This window comes from Pezoporus occidentalis, unplaced genomic scaffold (genome assembly GCF_034315485.1).
Source record: "Pezoporus occidentalis ecotype Australia unplaced genomic scaffold, CSIRO_AGI_Poc_V1 ctg57, whole genome shotgun sequence".
NCBI classification, from domain to species: domain Eukaryota; kingdom Metazoa; phylum Chordata; class Aves; order Psittaciformes; family Psittacidae; genus Pezoporus; species Pezoporus occidentalis.
The window spans coordinates 1124976-1145413 of record NW_026915910.1 but is presented as its reverse complement, the minus strand read 5'-3'; the positions used below and the strand labels follow the sequence as shown (position 1 = coordinate 1145413).

Sequence of the window (20438 nt, the reverse complement as noted above, 5' to 3'; positions counted from 1 at the left end):
ATGGTAATATCCATTCACGCATAGCTTACATAAAATGGGACATTCTTCTATTTGCTCTTCCAAAAATAGTGAGTTTTGTTTAGCAGAAGGCAGAACAAGAGAGACTTATTTACAATCATAGGACAAATTACTGTAGAACAGTAAAGAGAAATCTTAGTATTTATTGTCTGTCAACACTGAAAACTGAATGCCAATAAAAAAAAGCAGCATAACAGTCACTGGCCACTAAAGTGGGTATGTTGGCAGTTCTTCAGAGATGTTAATAACTGTAAAGCAGGGGAAGGATCAGGGCTGAATAACCATCAAAGGGGATATAATCTGAAAGAGATTTCTTGATAAAGAAACTATCACACGAATTTAAATGCTAAGGCAGACCCCCTCTCCCCCCTGCAGTTTTAGGGGATCTTACTAAACAACCATGGCTTTTCTGAGAAAAGGCCTGTAGAGAACAAGGGTGCTACAACAGGTCTTGTTTATTTAACTCTGCAGCAGTATTTCATTGGTGGAAGTTTAAAAGTTTTTTGTTTTGTTTTTACTGGTGTCAGAAACTCTAAACCAAGAAAATGGAACCAGCTGCCTATTGCTGAAAGAGTATTGAGGACTGAAGCCATAAAGAACAGGAGACCAGTCTGAGTGATCACTTGTTTGCCTTACATCTGGGAAGTAATTTAGCTCTGAGATGTGGGAATAGTGGCTCCATAAATGCCCTGGGTCACCAGTAATACCAATGAAATCCCTGTCAACACCAGCAGCTTTTTTCCCTATCATCAGTGCCTCAATCACCCCATGAAAAGAAGTCATTAGCAGGCCCATTTATGCCTTCTGCAAACAGATGTACACCTTTCCCAAGCCCATCAGTCATTCCTTGTCTCTTTAAAGCCACTGAGGTGCCTGCTTCCTCCTGCCCTCCCTTCTCCCCTACCAACATGCCTGCTAGCCCTTCTGCCCTATTCCAGCACTGCCTCCATCCAAGTGCCTCTGACATCTGCTATCACCAACTCTGTTTTCCACCTGAGCTTTATCCGACTTGGGCTCTGGGAGTGAGCAGTCCTAGCTGCAGACCTTGATGGAGAACAGGGTTTTTGATGTGCTGCTCTTTGCTCCCAGATGCCACAGCTGGAATTTTTTCCTCACTAGAAATGGTATACTTCATTAAATACAGATGTTTACAAGGAAATGTCATTCTTAATGTCTTCTTTTGTATGGAATTGTGAAGTTAGAATTTTCAGCTTGTGCACAAATTATTATTTCTTTTCAAAATGCATCAATTTATACTTTTCCATGGTTTTGTAAATCTATTTTTTTTTTTGTTGTTTTGTTAGGCAGGAGGGGAAGAAATAAATCTCAGTTTTGAAATGCTTTCTATTTATAAATTTTCCCAAGAAGAGGCTTAATCTGAAAACCTTTAGCTTTCACATTGTACAAGGTCTTTGACACAGGAAGATATAATGTCGTTGGTGGTTTACTGGTTCATGTTACTGGCTCATATAACCCTTTGGAACTAGCTAAACTGTTTAACTGTGGTCAAAGCAGTCTGCAGTAGAAAAAGAAGAAAAAAAAAGCAATATCAGCATTCTCTGCCTATGTATCAGCTAAGATACTTCCCTCAGAAACGCTATTATTTATCCCAAAGCAAAGCTTTTAAAAACAGTAAATGCAGTATAGAGAACTGGGCATTTTTATAAATCATCGTAACAGACAGGAGGATTCACAATTTCTATCATGCCTCACATGTTCCACCTGTGTCATCTGTGGTTGGATTTCTTTGTTGTCTGAACTGTGTCTTACAAGTGGGTTTAAATACATACTTCTCATTATTGTGTGGCATTGTCAAGATGTGCAGCATCTTGTGTAACTTTGTTACATCCCCAAGCTACTTTAAAACAGTGTCAATATAAAGAAAAAGAAAAAAAATATTCCTGTACCTTAAATAATATAGAACCACACACATGATATAATTTTAAAAGAACCCATGTGTTCTACATAAAATGGGTAGGAAAGAGATTATGTGACACAGCTCTCCTAAATCCTACAGAAACATGGTTGCCTGTTTTGCAACTGAAAGCTTGCTCTCCACAAAACTAGAGCACTGGACACTCACGTTTGAAACTGGTTGAGTTAGCACCCAAATCTAGATCTAAATTTCATACTTTGAGCATTAACGAGGAGGAAGAAAGTTTGTAGGTCTTCTATCAATTAATATTTCTCCTCCTTTTCTATAAAATGCTATTTTCTTCCAAAATATTTTTTCACTAAATACACTCACAAACCTTGCTTCTTAGAGTCTTAGTGGATGCAAATGCACAAGTCTAGGATATTGCTTCCCAGATGTGCTCTTCAGCTTCTATTTATTTGCTCAGAAAGAGCTAGAGAGGAGTTGATACGAAATCACAACACACCATATACATCTTGTCTCTGATCTAATTTCTGCATTATTTTTCTAAACACATGAAGGGTTACATTACAAGTGTTACATGTCTCTGATCTGATTGCAGCAATTACTGATTTGCGTATCTGGAAAGCAAAATTATTTCCAACATTATCGAACAAAGGAACTTTGTGTCCATGCACTCAGGCACATGACAGCTCTCTATTTGATGTTTTTAATGTACAACACAAATGACCAAAAAATAGTCTGTATTATGATAGTTGTGCAGGGGGAAGAGATGTGTTCCATTAGTGATCTACAGACTTCACAGAAACTAATTGTACTATGTTACACTTTCATCTTTAGCTTTCATGTCAGATGCTTGTTTGAATTAAGCACAAAACACATGAAAAAAGGAAATGCATTATAAAATCTACTGGGTATACATTTTAAAATACTGCCAAGTGTCTATATGAAAAGACAAGAAGGTTTCTAAAGGTCTGTTGAATCTTGGCTAGTCAACAGCAGTACTGGCTATTTAACTGCCTGAAATTCATGGCAGACTACAAAGGTTACTAAAGCAATCTTTGTAGCACCCCTAAAATGTTCAGACTTTGCTATTTGGGAGTACCCCAAATCCAAATCTGAGGATCTTTTCCCCTCTTTTGTTTGAAATAATCACGAAGAACAAGTAAAATTTTCACTGAAGCTTGCATTTCACCTCACGCCTGCCACTTTGAACTCCAGCAGTGAGCAATCTCCCAGTTTTACAGAAATTAACTGCAATACAGATGTACAGGCAGAACGGAACAAGATGGAACAGTTTCAAAATCACATGAGACTAACACAGACAAGTTGCCAGGTTGTCGTTTTTTTGTAGCTCAGTCATAAACCATGGCCCATAGGCAACAGTAATTGGTGTACAGCTGGTCCACTGAACCTTATTATATTAAAGCATTAAAAACCTTCAGCTTCATGGGGCTTTTGGAATATCCATGAGAAAGTTCATGAGTTCACAGAAATCAGCTGGTGCTAAAGATTGGGAATTAGCGATTTGGTAAACACTGCATCAATTAACATGGTTCCCATCAGGTGTTCAGGAGGTATAGCTACAACTAAGTCTGACTTTAAGTCCAAAGTTCTACAAACCTTAGAAGAAATAAGACCTAAACTTTTAGTAAGACCTTTTTGAGATCAATGGAAACACAAAATCTACTGCAGTACAGGCAGCATTACAAAGTATGTTAGTGGAATTAAAAAAACCCAACCCAACAACAACAAAAATTCAACAACAAAAATTCCAATAAATTTTTTCCCAGGCTCAACACAACCAAACACTTCCTGGGAGGTCCTTATAAATGCATTTTAGCAATTTCTCCAAAGGCTTGTAAAACTCCTGACATACATCCTGCTATGGCTCAGCGTGCTAAGACCTATTCAAAAAGTTTCACGGGCAAAAAAGACCCAATCTGGATAAAGGGATCTTATTTGTGGTTCCCAGTGACCAAAATAATTTTACTAAAGCCTTCATTTAAAGTGATGGATGAGAAGTAGTGATCCTCTGTTCCAATTATCCAAAAGAGATTGGGAATGGCAACTTAATACTAAGACAACACATCCAATATGCAACCCACGCTATTTTCTCTCCCCATTGAAAAGAAAAAGGCTAAGACACATGCATGCATAGAGGCAAACATTCCCTCCTATGGATTCAGGTTTTATGGCCTGTCATGGGTAAAAGCAACTTCAATTTAATGAGGGCATTCCTTTTAAAGCTGTTAGCTGTGCCTCGCTCTAACAAGTAATGACTAGTGGCCCTGGCTGGGTTTTAAGCCTGAACATTCCTGGTACTCTAAAAAGCTTAGTGGTCTCTGCACCAAAGAGTTTATGGTCTAATTTGTCGTTCATGCTACTAAATATTGCATGAAACACGTATTATTTGTGTGCACGGGGCATGCATGTAAAATCTGAACCACACAGGGATAGAGCTTCAGCTGGGGTAAATTCCTATACCATGTTGGACTGGGTCCCAATCATATTTCTGAGTCTAGTCCATGGCCAAAGAAGTTCTTAAAGATGGACATAGAGTCTTTAAAGACTGCTGACAGCAATATATCCCTAGCACTGGCTGTTGGGCTGGGCTACAGAAATGAGACGGATGTATTGCAATCTATTAAAAACCTGAGAAATATGGACATGCCAGCAAGCAAAAGGAACAGAGCAACTTGTCCTGCAGTTAAACCTCATTCAAGAACCTGCTCATGGGTGAAGAGAACTCATCTACCTTACAGTTCCCATCACTAGGCAATTCTGCAATGACACAGTATCGTTTTTCTCTTTCCAAAGCTAATGTGGGAGAAATGGGAAAGAGGATAATATGGTTAACTCATAGAAGAAATGTTGCTACCCTGCATAAAAGACAAAAGAAGTCTTAATTCCCTCTCAAGAGGAGAGAATAATTGAATACTGGCATCTTAAACACCATTCAGCAACAAGCCACCAGCCAGTGTGAGCTCTGGAGCACTAAGGTAGAGCCTTCAGGCAAGACACATGGCTTAGCAGAGGGATACAGTCTGCACCCATCCCCATTTTTCAGGACTTAAAGACCTAAGGAGGTCTTTAAAGAAGGTAAAGGCCTGAGCTGTAGCTGGGCCAAGAACTGCTGACTGACAGTCAGACAAATTCCCAAGCTTTGACAATGCACAGGAAGATAACTCCATACTGTGAATGGGTCAACTGCTGCTATACCCTCAGTAGCATGTCTCATTAACCCTTTCTAAGGCTCATTATCCAAACTGGCTGCAGGTCTGGGGAGTCAAGAAGAGGAATGAGATTATGGAAAAGGAAGGAGAAAGATGGGATAAAAGAAGGTTGTGAACTGACCACACGTGGTATCTGTTTCTGGTGGATCACCGCCCAGGATAACCACTGCTCTTAACACCAGCGCTACCAGTTAGTTGCTCGGCATTAGCTGGGAATGAAAGCAGGACCACAAAATGACAAAAAGCGCTTCATAAATGCCACTTTGTATTCTGCCCTGGCAAGTTTTACCAGCAGAGGCTCAGGTACTCACCCAGCTGCCTTCGTTTCTCAGCGAGAACATCAGGGAACGAAGCTGAGGTATCGAACCAAGGTCCCGGCTGCGACACTTGCTGCTCCAGGACACCAGGGACATCAGCGCACGACACTGGGTTCGAGCACAGAAGCCCCACTTTAGCCTGAGCAGAACCTCCTCTGCTAACACGGTTGGCATGCAGATCAACCCCAAATCAGAGCAAAGCCACGAATGCAAAATCGTCTCACAACGGAGGAGAAAACTCGCAACATCAGGAACAACGCGGCAGCACGTACAGCAGAGAACATGCACTTTGCAAGGCAAGAGGGCTCTCAGATATCCTGCAGGCATCCCGTAGTAGAGGCAAATAAATTCAGTTCATCATAAGTGCTTTTTGTCAGAGGGCAAAAGGAAATATGGGTAATAATGGAAATGCTTGTCAGACCAGAATCCCAAGGGTGTACAAAGGATGTAACCCTTGTGTACTGGCAAAGCTACTGAAGAATGACCTAACAACAGACTGCTTGAAAAGTAAACATTTATCTTAAATGCAAATGCTGGCCATTGAGAGGTTCAGAAGCCACTCCATATTGAATTTTTGCCTCAAATTTCCCATGTATTTCTTATCCAAACAGGACCATGAATTTAATGCTGGCTCAGGGCCTATAGCCTTAGAAATATAAAGAGGAATACTTATAGATACTCATAGATTAAAAGCTATGTCACTTTAGGCTCCTATCCTAGGATTAAGCTACTTCTATAAAAAAATCCCTTTTGATGTATTGGATGCCGACATTTTCCATGCAAGGCCTCTGAATTCAGTGTTTCAATTGTACTACACGCTCTGTGGCAGGAAAGTGCATGTTCTCTGCCTACACAGAAAGCACATTAAAAAAAAAAAAAAAAAAAAGAAAAGTAAAGAAAAGAAAAGAAAAGAAAAAAAAAAAAAGAAAACCAAGATCAGCCTGGGAGTGTTGAACAGTGCTACATGATACTACTGATTTATTAACCTGGCTTGATCAATAAGGCTATCATCAAGGGCACATTTAGTTTGCACATAAATTTCACTTTCTAACAAGCACTTTTGTGTGCTCACTTTAGTCTCCTTAATTTGATCCAGGTCTCAGGAAGCTTTCTTTAAAGGAGAACAGAGAATTCTTTTTCTAAAAAAGGATCAAAGTATACTCGGTCAACTCTCAAACAAAGGATAGTCAGTACTGCAGAAACAGCGTGCTTACCTTTCACAGCAAAAAGAAAAATAAGCCCATAGGTCCAGTTTTATCACTTCCTTAAGTTCATCAACATCAATAGAACTATTAAGTAGTGGCTGAATTTGGCTAATAGCAATTTAAAAATTCCAACATTCTTTGAGTGTCTTCCATCAGTAAGATACTAATTTAATGCATAATTCAAACTCCACTGTCCTTTAATTCAGCATTTGTAAATAATTAAAAAAGAACAAAAAATCCTTTTACATTTATAAAGCTGCCCCCCCTCCCTTTTCTACTGCAAAACACAAAGACTTTTCAATCAATAATTTATTTATTTTTTAAATCTGAAAGTAAAATCCATAAAAAAGATGAGGAGAAATTGATTTACAGGATAAAAAAATTAGCTCTGGGTTACGTACGTTAAGACTAATAAATTTCACATCATATTTTAAAAGAGTGGAGGAGGAATCCCAGATATATTAGACTTTATTCCAATTCTACTGAAATGTTCAATTAAGAGCATCTTATGAAGGTAAGTTATGCAGTCACTAAAATTAAGATGTGAAAAACAGGATTAGAGCACTGCATCTCTCAAGGAAGCTAAACACTTTAATAACCCATCCCTTTTCCTTCACACAAGATAACATCTAAAATCTGGCTATTTCTGTAATTGCTCTGCTCTTGTTAAAAAGCTGGGTTGTGCAGGAGAAATATAAATGTATTCCACAGTAAAAAATACTAAAATAATATACTGCATTCCCTTTTAATCCAAAATTATGTATCTCAATAATTCTCACTGAAAACTTTTTTTATTTTTTTATTTTCTGTGCAGACAGATGAAAATGCATTTTAAGACTCAAACAAGTCTGTGCAAAACCAGCTTAAAACTCATCAGTCTCCCAGTCGGTTCTTAAAAGAAGCTAAACATTCACCAAGCTGTTCCGATCAAACGTGACTAGCAGATCCCTTTTGGGAATGTGGTCTCAAGATGCATCCCTGCTTCCATTCAGATTCAGAGCAAGAAGTTCAGTGCAGGATCAGGCAGTTAGGGGGTCATTTAATTTGATTTAGAATACGGTGCTAATATATGTTTTTTTTTCTGGAAACAGTCTCTGTTTTCTCCAATTTTTCTGCTTTGCAGGTTTTACATCGAGGCTTTCCTGCTCATTTTGTTTTTGTATCTCCATGCTACCAGTAGGAGGCTGCCCAGTTCTCACATTTCCTTTGGCAGAAGTGATTCGTGGACTAGCATGAACACTTCAGCTGCCTCAACCACCATTCTTCTAGAAGATTTATGGCAAACACATTGCATACCGAGCTATAAATCTAGGAAATGGATATCAGACATACTTTGCTGTCCACAGCCACACAATTTAAAGTAAAACAGATAATGGTGTAGCTGCGGCTAGTGTTACTAGTAGCCAAAATTGGGCTACACTGCAGCCATTTTTTTTCCAGGCACCTCACTCTCATTTTTGGGGTGAGAATCAGATGATCTTTCCATTTTACTCTGTTCCTGGCAACTTTTGGTGTTAAATAGTCCTTCATCATCCAAGGATAAATGGGTACTGTCAAGATTAAGCTCTACTTACACTTCCTTCAACAACAAATTACTTTCCATTCCTTTACTTTTTATTCCTTTAAGATGAAATTCCTCTATGGGTCCAGTTTGGACCATTGGACTCATTAAGAGGAGGAAACCCAGCAAGGGTGGGGACTTTGTGCTTCTGAAAATCCTCTGTTATGTAGCATTTAAAGAAAATTTATATGACTAAAAACATAAAAATTCCCACTCTCTTTGCTCCCGGGAAGTTAACACAAAGTAAACCACTTCTAAAAATAACCTCCCACTCAAGAAACTTCAGGGTGACAGGGAGCCAGAGAGGGGTTATTGTAAGCTCTAATTAGCACAGGTTGGGTCTGTAAGCCATGTAGGGAAGGACAAGCTAAAATTAAATGACCTTTGGAAGGGATACCTCACCTACAACAGCCAGTCGTGATCTGATCTTACTAATTCTCCTCCTCTGCTGTTGCAGGTCAGGGTTCATCAGAAGCTACTATTTCTGCTAGCATAGGTGCAGGGCAGACAGTGTCCTCGTAACCCCCAGGATGAACTGCCAGGGACACCAGCTTGGGGTCTTTGCAGGTAATACCCCTGAAGAGGCAGTGTGTCCCCTGCTGAACTTGCCATGCCTTTCAGGAGAGGCAAACGGAGTTTTAGCTGTTCCTTGTACAACCATCACCTCCAGAAGACAAACACAGCCATGGTTTGCTGTAATAATGCTTCAACTGGAACACAAACTTATAAAAATCTAATAGTGCAGATCAAAATGACCAACTTTGGTCACAAGCATCGATCAAAGTGAGAGAAGAGTAAGAACAGGAGCAAACACCTACTTCAGAAAAATTAAAAATGGGATACCTCCCTTTCCACACAACAGCTGGAGATCAAAATAATCTTTGTTAAATCTCCTTTCCCACTCATAGCACAGGTTTGGAGAAATTGTTAGCTTCAGGCAAGCACTGACTATACCCAGTTCTATCCAGACCTTATTAGAACAGTTCACAGAGCCTGATTTGTTTTTTTACATTGAAGACTCTGTGCCAAAGTCAAATATAAATCACATGCTGATTCCCTGAAAATCACTGAGTCATTAAGCAAGACCCTCTACTCAACACCCCTGCCTCAGAAAGGGTCAGTTATGTGAAATTAAGATGCTTTGACAGGTGATAATAAATTGGACTAGATGATCACTGTAAGTCCCTTCCAACGGAAGCATTTGTATTCTAGACCATTTTATTATCCTCTATTCTAAATAAACAATTAAATAGACATATATATATATATACTACTGAAATGTGGACACTATTAAAATGTTAATCTCTACTTTTTTCTTAAGGAAGCCCAAACTCCTCAAACTGAGGAAGAAAAACAAGAGGGAAAAGCTAACAGACTAGCTGAGGATCTGCTTTTCTAATGTTGCATTTGATTAGTTACGTGATTTATTTTCAGTGACTGGTTCAATCAATCCTGATCAAATTAACAAAGACAATGATCAGAAATACCAGACTAAAACAAAATACAAATGATTTGGTTCCAGGGGATCCAATCAAATGAAACAGGATTAAATTAACCAGTGATCGGATTAAGCACAAGTTGCTATATAAAGTCAGAAATGTATCAGTACTTCAGGCCATTTGCTCTGTCTGTAAGTTGCCATTTGCAGCTCTTCCTAGACCTCTCAATAAACTCTAAAAAAAATTGTTTCTCCTAGGTATCACAAGGGTAATGTGAAAATTATTATTATTATTATTACTACTAATACTACTACTACTATTATTTCATAGTATCATAGTATCTGGGGCTCTGCCATATTAGGCACCGTCTAAAGAAAAAATACAGCCCCATACACCACCCTGCCAACAGTCTGTACCTGAAGAAATTTGCAATCTATGTGCACTACACAGAGATCAAAAGGTGACAGAATATCAGGATACAATCAAAAAGACAGAAATCCCCATTTAAATCGACAATGTTAGCGAAGCACAAAGATGAAAAAGCTACTGCTCAACAAGGAGCGTTAATGAAAGCTGCCAATGATACAGCTGGAAAGGTAGCTCTTACCTAAAAATCAAAGTACAAGTAGTACAGGAAAAGTACTTCCATTTGCTGTGTATTGAGCTAAACCCTGAGCAGCCAACAATGTCCTATGGCACTGAACAAAGATGTACCTTCAAATGCCTTGAGCTCATGCCGGTTCAGCTGAAACCATTAGTAACCAGCTGCAAAGGGTCCCTGTGTCCAAAGCTAGGTGGAAGAAAGGCTGGGGACATCAGAAGCCAGCCCATTTGGAAGTAAACAGGAAAACGTAAATGCTGAGAGTTAGAGAGTGAAACCTGCCCTTTTTTTTCCACTAAGTGAGAGTGAAACCTGCCCTTTTTTTCCACTAAGTGAATTGCTTAATAGATAAACTTGAGGGATGTGGAGAGGTACTCCCTATGGACTTTTAGTAAAGCTGCTTTAGGATGCTGGCAGGCAGTCCTGCTTGGGAATCCTGGCTCCACATGCCACAGGGGGATGAGGAAGGACAGTGGACTGGCAGACATGCCACTCACATGGCAGCAGTCCATAGTAAGTAACACAAGAGAGAGGAAAGCTACAGAGCCGCCAATCACACTGTGCACATCAGGGGCTAAAGCAGAAGGGTTTTCCCAGCTTTCCAGAAAAAAAAAAGAAAAAAGAGTATGCCTCCCATCTGATAGAAACCTTCAACAGTCATACGACCCATTTTGTATGGCCATGGCCATGTGTCCTATCCTTGCAGCTTGCCGTTTGTACCACAAATGTAACAGAATCATATTGATAGTGAAAGACTAACATTGTAAGACTGAATGTTTGATGAGGTGCTTTACTCACTGAGCCTGAGAAAGTATTTAGAGAAACATTCCTCCCTCCCTCCCCACAACATAAAGACTTAATATTTTATCTATGTTTTCAGCTACCCCAGTGAGTATATTTTAAAGTATCATATCTTTCCAGACAAAAGACGTTTGGCATTATGATTCAGAATACACAATTTTTTTTTCTTCTGTCCCCTTAAAGAGTATCTTATTTCTATGTGTAGGCTGCTTCTTATACTCTGCCTTGCTACATTTTTTTTAGTCTCACTTCAATTTTTTTCATGAGTATTCTCAGTTTCATTTTCTTACTTTAGTTTCCCCATATCTCTGTCTCTTTTCTCACCCTTTCTATCACACTCCCTCCCAAGTGAAATGAGAACCCAATTATACTCTTGTTAGAACTGAACTTTCAAATCCATCATGTGCTAGTGGGCTCAAAATTAGGCAAATAAATTCCCTCAACCCTACAAATTAAATTGAGTCTTCGCATATGTTCTTTTAAGAGCACAAAGATGTCAAGTATTCACCCAGCTGTCACAAAATATGATGAGCAGGCACTTTGTATTCGTGCGGGTTTTCTAAATCGTTTTGTCAGATTCAACAGAAATGCTAATGGATCCAAAAGTAAATTCTAATCTATCCTAAATATGTGGTTATTATTTGTATTGTGGTAGGACTTAAAATTGTCAGTTGAGGATCAGGGCACAATCTCAATACATTTCACATACAAAGATCATTTGAATGATGTGCAGGTATTATTTTGCACTTTCTCAGATTTTATCTCATTATTTCAACCAACACCCTCCTCACAGGTATACTCAACTTCATCTAAGAATAAACGTACCACCAGTTTGTAAGCATCATTATCTGATGTGTCTGCTATTGAAACCCAGGTCTTAAATTTGCTAAAGCCAGCAAACGTCTCCCAGGTCTAGATTTTGAAGTAAAAAATACCTCATGAAGGTCACATTTTGCTTGTGCTTTGTTTCGGTCAAAGCATATGATGGAAGTGGGGCTGAGCAAGATCAGCCTCAGCATGTGGATGGGAACTTGCACGAAGCTGCTGACACTGGCAGGTTGGACATTATACCATGGACCTGTAACACGTCTGGGTATGTCCACCATAGCCCAAACATGTAGTATTTGCTACCCCAGTGCTAAACACCTATACAATACTTCTCATGTGGTCAATCCAACACTTTCAGGGAACCTGTGATGGGATGAACATATCATGGAGAGTTGTTCTCTATGTAGTAGCTTGGCTATTTGTCTAAAAACCTATTAGGGCACTGCTTAAAGCAGGAGGGCAGCAGATCCTTGCTGTCAGTGATAATCCACTGCCAAAATCAATATCATTGGCAAGCTTGCTTCATGGATATTTATGATCAAAGAGCACATTTTCCAAGAATGCACTGTCTAACCCATTGTCTTGGCCCAATTTCAACTCCAGTAATTACATTTCTGCCTGCCTAATATTCCCCTGCTGCTTCAAGGAGGTGCAGGAGCCCTCTCATCAAGTCCCACGTTGCTTCACTGCCTCACGGCCATGTTCAGCACCTTTAGCAGTGTATTGTACAGAACAGTTACTACCTAAACAGCTTTGTGATTCTTGAAGAGGTGAACAGTGTAAGATATGTTGTTGCTGCTATTTAAAAATGGATTTACCTCCCTCTGGAACTAGTCATCTTGAGACATCATTTAATTTCCTTCTTTTCAATAGTAAACTTGTACATTTAAAATTATTTACAAAAGGCTGAGTTAGGTAGGTCTCAGTTTGTACTTTTTTAAATTTTATTTCATTCATAAAAGTAAATTTCTATAAAATGTAACTGTCTCCACCTTTTAAATACCCAGTTTTAGGGAGTTCAAGCCCTTTCAGATCTAGCCAGGAGAGCTAACTCCACCGGCAAACTACAAACCTGTCTTTCTCAGTGGAATAAACCTCTCGTTTAAAGCTGTGTAGGGCATAAAATGGGAGGTTTTAAACTTGTGACATTTCCATGTCTGGAAAAGCTGTCACACGCCTAGCACAGCATCTTATCTTGAGGTGTAAGCCCAGGGGCATTAGTAGCATTAGCCCAACTGTAACAGTACCAGAGGGAGAGTGGTGTAACTAAAAGACTTTAAAAACCTCTCCAAATCTTTCCAATATTCTGAAAACAGAATTTTCCCCAGTGGGAAGGAACATCTATTTCTAGCTGTACGTGCTTGCAATCTTGCTTCTCAAACTTCTTGGTAGTGCTCAACTGACCAACTCCTTCCTGTCAGAAATCTCTGAATGCACAAAGAGAGAAAGCACTGTTGTTCTCTTTATTTTTATTACTATTATTTTAGTTTTAAAGATTTAGTTTAAAGATTAAGCAACTGTTCGAAGCTGCTCTGAGCAGCTCTAAACATGGGTTTGTATGCTAAGGACGATGTGCTAAATACAAGTCATCTACAGACGCTTGCATCCACATTCACTGCACTCCTCCCACTTCCCAAAGGGACCATTTGGGGTGTTTCAACAACTGCAACTTTAAGTAGACACTGTTAAGCATACTTTGTATTAAAATGTAAAAAGAATGCCAAACAACAGAAGCCCAGCAAAAAAAAAAAAAAAAAAGAACCAGAAAATTACGCATCTGAGAAAGACAAAGTATGATTGCATGAATGTATTCTGGAGCACTTGCATGTGTCAGAGGGAGTAGAAGGCTGGTGAGCAGAAGATTAGAAAATGCGAGATGAGACACAAAATGACAGAAAAAAACATGAGTTCAGGAAGAAAGAAGCAGGCAGGGAAAAGCCTGTCTTGGAGGTAAGCACGACTCTGTGTAGAACATGGGGGGAAATTTTTAAACACAGAGATTTTACCTACTAACATCCATACGGTTATTATAACTAACTTGCTAAGATCATGGGGCAACAGTTAAATGATGTAATACAGGTACCTAATTTAGGTGTCATGACTACTTTTCTCCATCGGCTCTGTTGGAAGCTGGAGTCTGGCAGCCCTGGATAACAAGTGGTCTAAATTACTCATCACTCTCTGGAAGGCAGGAGCCATTGTAAACTCTCTGACTATGCCCCCGTGTGCACTGCAGCAGAACCAGAGTGAAAAAGGGAGGAAAAAATAAATGACAAAGAACATCATCCAGCTATATTACAAGCAGAAGAAAGAAATTCAGGAACTCTACAATGAGAATGATGACCTAAACCAAAGAAGATAGGATATACTGGAAGTTAAATTATCTGTGCAGAAAATTTAATGTAAAAAGATTCAAAAGAAAATATATAGTCTGTGCAGCTGCAGTCTCGTGCATCTAAAGGGAAAAAAGACAAAAAAAACAACCCAGCCTCCCCCAAACTCCAAACTAAACTGAAGAAAAGGGAGTGCGTAGGAAGGAGAGATAGCTTTTGTTTTGGAGCACCTAGTTCCTAATTTAATCTTAATCCAGTCTGACATTCATCCTCATGGATAATTCAGTATACAAATTCAGGGCAGAAAAAGAACCCATCAAAATAATAAACTAAGAGCTACTTGCAAGGGCAGTATCAGTAAAAGTTGTCCTTGTGTAAACATAGTTCCTACTCAGCTTCAGGTGATGTTACCAAGATCCCAGGAACTACTTTTTTCCCCTTGTGCAATAATTTGTGGCTCTCATCCAGCCTCTGATTATGCTAATTGTATTTGACGGAATTTGTAAGTACTCTCCTTCGCTCTTGTCTCAACTGAACATACACAAGGTGCATTTTTAATTTTTAACTCTTCAAAAATAAATAAATAACACAACTTTCTCCCCAAGGTTGTGTAAAAGTCAACCTTATTACTAGGTCTAAACAGCAAATATACAGCCTTTATTACTAGCAAAACAAATAACCCCTTCTGTATTAATATGTTGCAACAAAGCTTTTAGTTAGTGTGAGAGGAATGTCATAATGTAGGAGTTGGCATAACATAGTCAGATCATGTCACCTAGACACAATTTCATTTGTAGTAAATTAAATCCACCATCCTAGGAAGTGCAACTTTAATAAAAAGATACAGGCAACTTGGCTAGATCAAGAGTCTGCATCATTTTGAGACAGACACTCAGAACAAGAGAGATGGTGAGTTGTAAAACCATTCCCAGGGGTTAGCAATAAAAAACAGGAGTTAAATTCCTGAATAAATGGCTTTTTTCTTTTTTTTCCCTTTAGAAAGTGTTTTTTACCAAGTACCTAGACATCAGAACCCACTTGATTTTGGTGAGACAAAACCAGATGACCTTTATAGCCTCAATCCATGTTCTTTGACTGTCTCTGAGGTCCCCAAACGCAGTGGTGACTGGGTTATTTCATACTTCGTGGAGATCCTCTGAACCTCTAAATTATTCTTTAATTTTTACTAACTGGCAGCTAAAGAGAAATGTAATTGCAAAACTAAAGGACTTACCTCCCCTTCTAAATTAAAACAAGACAGCTTTCCTTTCTTTATGTAAGTGAGTTTTAGTGAAAAATGCCAAACAGGCAGCCCCGTGCACCACAGTTCTGCTAAAGCTCATGTTCCTCCCCAGCATGATCACCTCCTAGAGCACCTCACTGGATGGACTATCCATGCTGAACACCAGAGGTGGTGATACATTCTAGGGCCAAAATTCAAAGGGTATTCATATAATCATACAATCACAGGATGATTTGGGTTGGAAGGAGCCTTTAAGATCATTTAGTTCCAACCCCCTTGCCATGGGCAGGGACACCTTCCACTAGACTAGGTTACTCAAAGTCTCATCCAACCTGGCCTTCAACACTTTGTGTCTTAATAGTCAGGTGTCTTAGTAACACAGGCAGGCATCAAAGGGATTTCCCAAAGTGCTGAGGCAGACAGGGCACTTCGTTTCTCTTGAAGTCCCGAGAGATAAAGCTAGGCTGACCAAACCTGCAAGCCTGAAAACCCAGAAGCACCTAAAGGCATTTGAAAGACAGACTTCAGGGGCCTCCAGACCTCCGAAAAAGAGACATGGACACATTTGGAAATGCGAGCTGCTATCTGCATTGGAGAGTGTCAACAGAAATGAGGCATGGGATTCAGGCTGCACACTCAAACTCCCTCACGTGGGGCTCTGGCTCCCAGGCCACAGGCTATACCCATCCTGCAGAGATGTTACACATGGTACAAGGCCATGCAGCACCAGCAGCACCAGACTGACCAGACCCTCCTACCTGAAATGAAACCACACTCTTGCAAATGCAACAGTGCCAACTGAAAGGGCTTAGGAAGGTGCTAGGTGCATGTGGGAGGGAGAGGACACTGTCCTTTTGTGCAAGGGACTGAAATCCCCTTCTTTGGTCACAAAGATCCTGTCTGGATTCACATCAGACTCTTATGAAAGGTGAGAGCTTCTTAGCAAAGAGCTGAAGAGGAAAAGCAGACCAGGCTGCCTAGTCTACCATTATAGCCAGAGGGGGTTTCTACACCCTTTTGCCTCCCAGTCCCAACATACATGTATACACATGTGTTTAGGTGGTCACATCTGAAGGAGGCAGTGGTGAGTCAGTACCCCTGTACTCACTGCTAATCCTACTAGAGCTTTTTCCAAATGTGTTCTGATTTTTCCCTGGCATATGAACTGCCTGCACAAATTACTGGTGTAAATATTAGCTACGGAAGCTGGGTCCCCCACCACCCACAATTCTGGACACTGTCAGAAGCAGTCAGCCCTTCTGAGATAGGCTTCTTGAGCTGTTTGCTGGCAGTGAAAGCTCTCTGTTTGTCAGTGCAGATGAGAAGATGCTGCCTGCCATGTGAATCTACTTGCAGGGAAATTGGCTCTTTTCCTCAGCCTCTGTTTCTTCATCCTCCACCCTTGTACAATGACCTGACTGCAAAACACTTCTGCAAGGGTGGCTGCACGTCACTGGTAAAATCTGTATCATTTATTTGCAGATCAGCCTAAAAGTAACTCTATTGAAAAAAAAAAAGAAAGAAAAGAAAGATTCTTCAAAGCTCTTGGCACCCCTGACACATTCTTAAAACACAATGGCACTGGAGTTACAAAACATAAATCATCCACAATAACAGAAACACTTCTCTCCACCTTGTGTCTGCTGCTACCTAAATTCTTTGTGATTCTTCAGGCACAGTTGTTATAAACATGCAAATTTTAATTAAAGGAAAGCTTGGCTGAATAGTAGATAAAATTATTTGTTGCATAGTATATTTGAAAAGCAATGCATCATTCTAACAGATTATTCAATGGATATTTGCAACCTTCTATAGAAGTGTTTAGCTAATGCAAAAAAAAAAAAAAGATTAATTGAATAATTTATTTGACGGACAACAGCATTATTCATCAAATACATTATTCAACTAATAGTATTCAACCGGTACTAATTAAAAGCAGAGAAGCAACTGCTTTCAAGTACAGCTCATTCAGATCCTGGTTTTGGCTCCATTAAGAAAACTGACTTTGCAGGGGAATGTCTCAACACAAGTGTAGATGGTACAGATATTCTTTGTGCTAAAGGAGCCATGTCCTGCAGCACACTGTCCTTGCCCAAACGTATCTGCAAGACTGCAGCAGGATGCAACTTTTAATGAATTGCTTGACTGTACTAGGGCTGTATTTTAGCATCTTCAAATGTGGAGGTATTTTAGGACATGGAATAGATTAAATGAATATATTTAATGTGTAACCTGAAGGGCGGCTCCAACTTGCTAACCGCTCCAACAGCACTCTTACTTGCGAGCTTCCAGATATGAGAAAGAAATAATCTTCTCTGCTACTTGGTTATGCAAGTGTTTTGCAAACCCTCTTTCATTCCATGCCTACACCCATCATTACCTGATAAAAGTACAACTGTTTCCTTACCCAGCCTGATGACCCCCTACCTATGTCCCATCTTGTTTCAGGACCAAAGAACATCCTAAGCATTATTTATACAACCTGTTGAGCCATCAGGCCTGCACCCAGCAGAGGCTACACAGCTCTGCCCTGCGAATGGGACAAGCCAGGGAAACCACCTGTGCTGCAGACACATCAGCTTCTTATGCTACATTAGCAGGAACATCTTAGTGTTTTTTATTTAACAAGGAACAGTGAGCAGAAGTCTGACAACAGATGAGGCCAATCCGTTGAGGGAAAAGGCAAAGACCATATCTCAAGTACCAAGCAATGACCTCCTAGCAGCACACAGGAGTGGACAAATGCTTCTTATCAGACAGTGTCATACTGCTCCCCCAGTCACCCTCCCCACAGACAGGAAAACCACCATTGGAATAAAACCAGCTTCAGGATCCTGGCAGAAGGCACTTTTAGCAAAGCCTGCACATGGCAAGAATAAGTATCATGCTAGGACTTTATAGACATAATAAACCCTTGTTAAGTTGCACCAAATATACCATGGAGAAGGCAGCCATAAGGGTTAGTAAATAAAGACCTTTTCAAAGTTCAGTAAGATTTTAAAAATATTTTGCTATTTAACAAAAAATAATGTTTCCCCTATTTTGAGGGGGTTTTAGTATAATGTTCAAAGAAGAAAGCTCAAAACTGTGAAAGAGTTTGGCTCACACTAAGTATTAACTGAAACAATTTTGCTAGCTTAATTTACATTACTATTTTAAGCGGAGTTTCTTTTAATGATTCAGGACACATTTCCACTCTAATCCCCACTGCTGTTTGGAAGGAAACAGATGAATGTGATGAAATGCAGTGAAGATGATAAATTCATGCCACTCGAAAAGTAGCAAATGACATTTACGGGTCTCTCAGTTCCCATTTCATGATTGATATAGAACTATAAACAAGAAAATAAGTACTGTTAAAAATCTTTCTATACAGTTGCAAGTAGGTTTTTAATGGTGGTTTGCCTGTGCTTATTAACAAGCCATGGCAGTTGCTGCACACTGATCAGTAACAGCGTAAGAGCTCAGCCTGCTGTAGAAGTCCTGAGTCTACGTACTTTCAATTTTAGAGCATAACCATCATACGCTCCACAAACCAATGAAATTTCTAATAATACAAACCAATGATGTGTTAAATTGAGACACTTCTAGCTTGAATGCCAAAAACTTCACTATGATTTAAAGGATCTGTGCTTACCTTTCTCTATCAATTTACTGTTAATTTGCTACTATTGGAGCAATTTACAAAAAGGGAAAAAACCAAAAAAAGGCAATATTTTATTTAATTTCTAATACCAATCCTGGTCATTTCAAATATACACTCAACTGCCATTTATTGTGCAAAATGCTGTAAGTAATTCAAGAGGAGTAAGAGATGTCATAGGGGTGTTGGGGGAGTAGGCAAAAAAAAAAAAAGAATTACTGAACAATACCTGCATTTAGAAATAGGTGGCAACCCTCACTACTCCCCTTAGAAGGGGCAGATGCTTTAACAAAACTTTAGATCATAAATGTTTGACTATTTCAACAGTACCAAGCATTGCAGATTTTGTTTATTTTTTATTACATGCTTTTGCTACTCTTCTGGTTATCATCATACTTTAGCTTTATAGATAATCTGTATCAAACAACAGGAGACTGTCCTACAAATGTGGGTTTTCCTAAATGTGCCTTCCACCTTATTTCACCTCAACTCCTTAAGACAGCACCTAAGCATTTATTTATGACTTTGGTTTGCACTTTAAATCAAAATTGGACATACGGAGTTTTCTTTTCCTCTGTAACCTTTCCCCACTTTCTATTCAGGCGTAAGTTGTAATGAGCTTGCATGAATCATACTGATGTCATGCAGTTTAGTTCATGGAATGACAAGGAACACAGTGTTTGATCTCTGTCTCCAGGGCCTCTCTACCAATCCCTGACAATCTTTTCCACACCTTTCCATTCTCCAACAGGCTTCTGGGTCAAATAAAAGATCACAGCTTGAAGGAGAATGGAAACTGGTAATGGTGAATTCAGGCACCTGTGATAAAGGACATTTAAAATTGGCTTTGTGGTTAAACTATTGCTTACCCAGGTTAGATGTGGCCTTCAGCAAACCAGGATACACTGAAAACACTGTAATTCTTTTTGCAGCAGTTACACTGCTAAGCAATTTGAGAAATTTCAAGCTTTGCTACTAGACTTATGCTACTGGCATAGCTCAGGTCAAACTGACCCCTAGTAGAAACTTAGTGAAATGCAGCAGCTCTACCGAGTATAGATCTGATTCTCAGAGTTCAGATAGAAGGTTAGAAATTGCTAAGTTAATTGTCCACCATGAGGACCTGCAGCAAAAGTAGGTGCAACGAGTATGTGTTAACTTTATCAAAGGAAAGCAGGGAGGATACCTCACCCATAACTATCTCCTGCTGACCTTCAGTTGTCTGGATATCAACACACTCAGACTACCTTGTTCCATGCCAAATTCAGTGCACAGTGGTAAGAAAGGTTAACTAAACAAGAGCCCGGACCTCATTTGTGAGTAGAAAGTGTGAATCA

At 39.5% G+C, this 20438-nt stretch overlaps 1 protein-coding gene across 4 annotated transcripts in view; it reads right to left on the bottom strand.

Annotated features, from left to right (window-relative positions):
* Positions 1-20438, bottom strand: part of KLHL29 (kelch like family member 29) — a 404582-nt gene that overhangs the window by 146023 nt on the left and 238121 nt on the right. For 3 of the 4 annotated variants that reach the window (XM_062638410.1, XM_062638407.1, XM_062638408.1), the window contains one exon: positions 5442-5555. The exons of the other annotated variant lie outside the window; for it this stretch is intronic. In XM_062638410.1, the coding sequence (XP_062494394.1) occupies positions 5442-5555 (114 nt within the window). The remainder of the gene's footprint in view (positions 1-5441; positions 5556-20438) is intronic. 4 annotated transcript variants of the gene reach the window in all.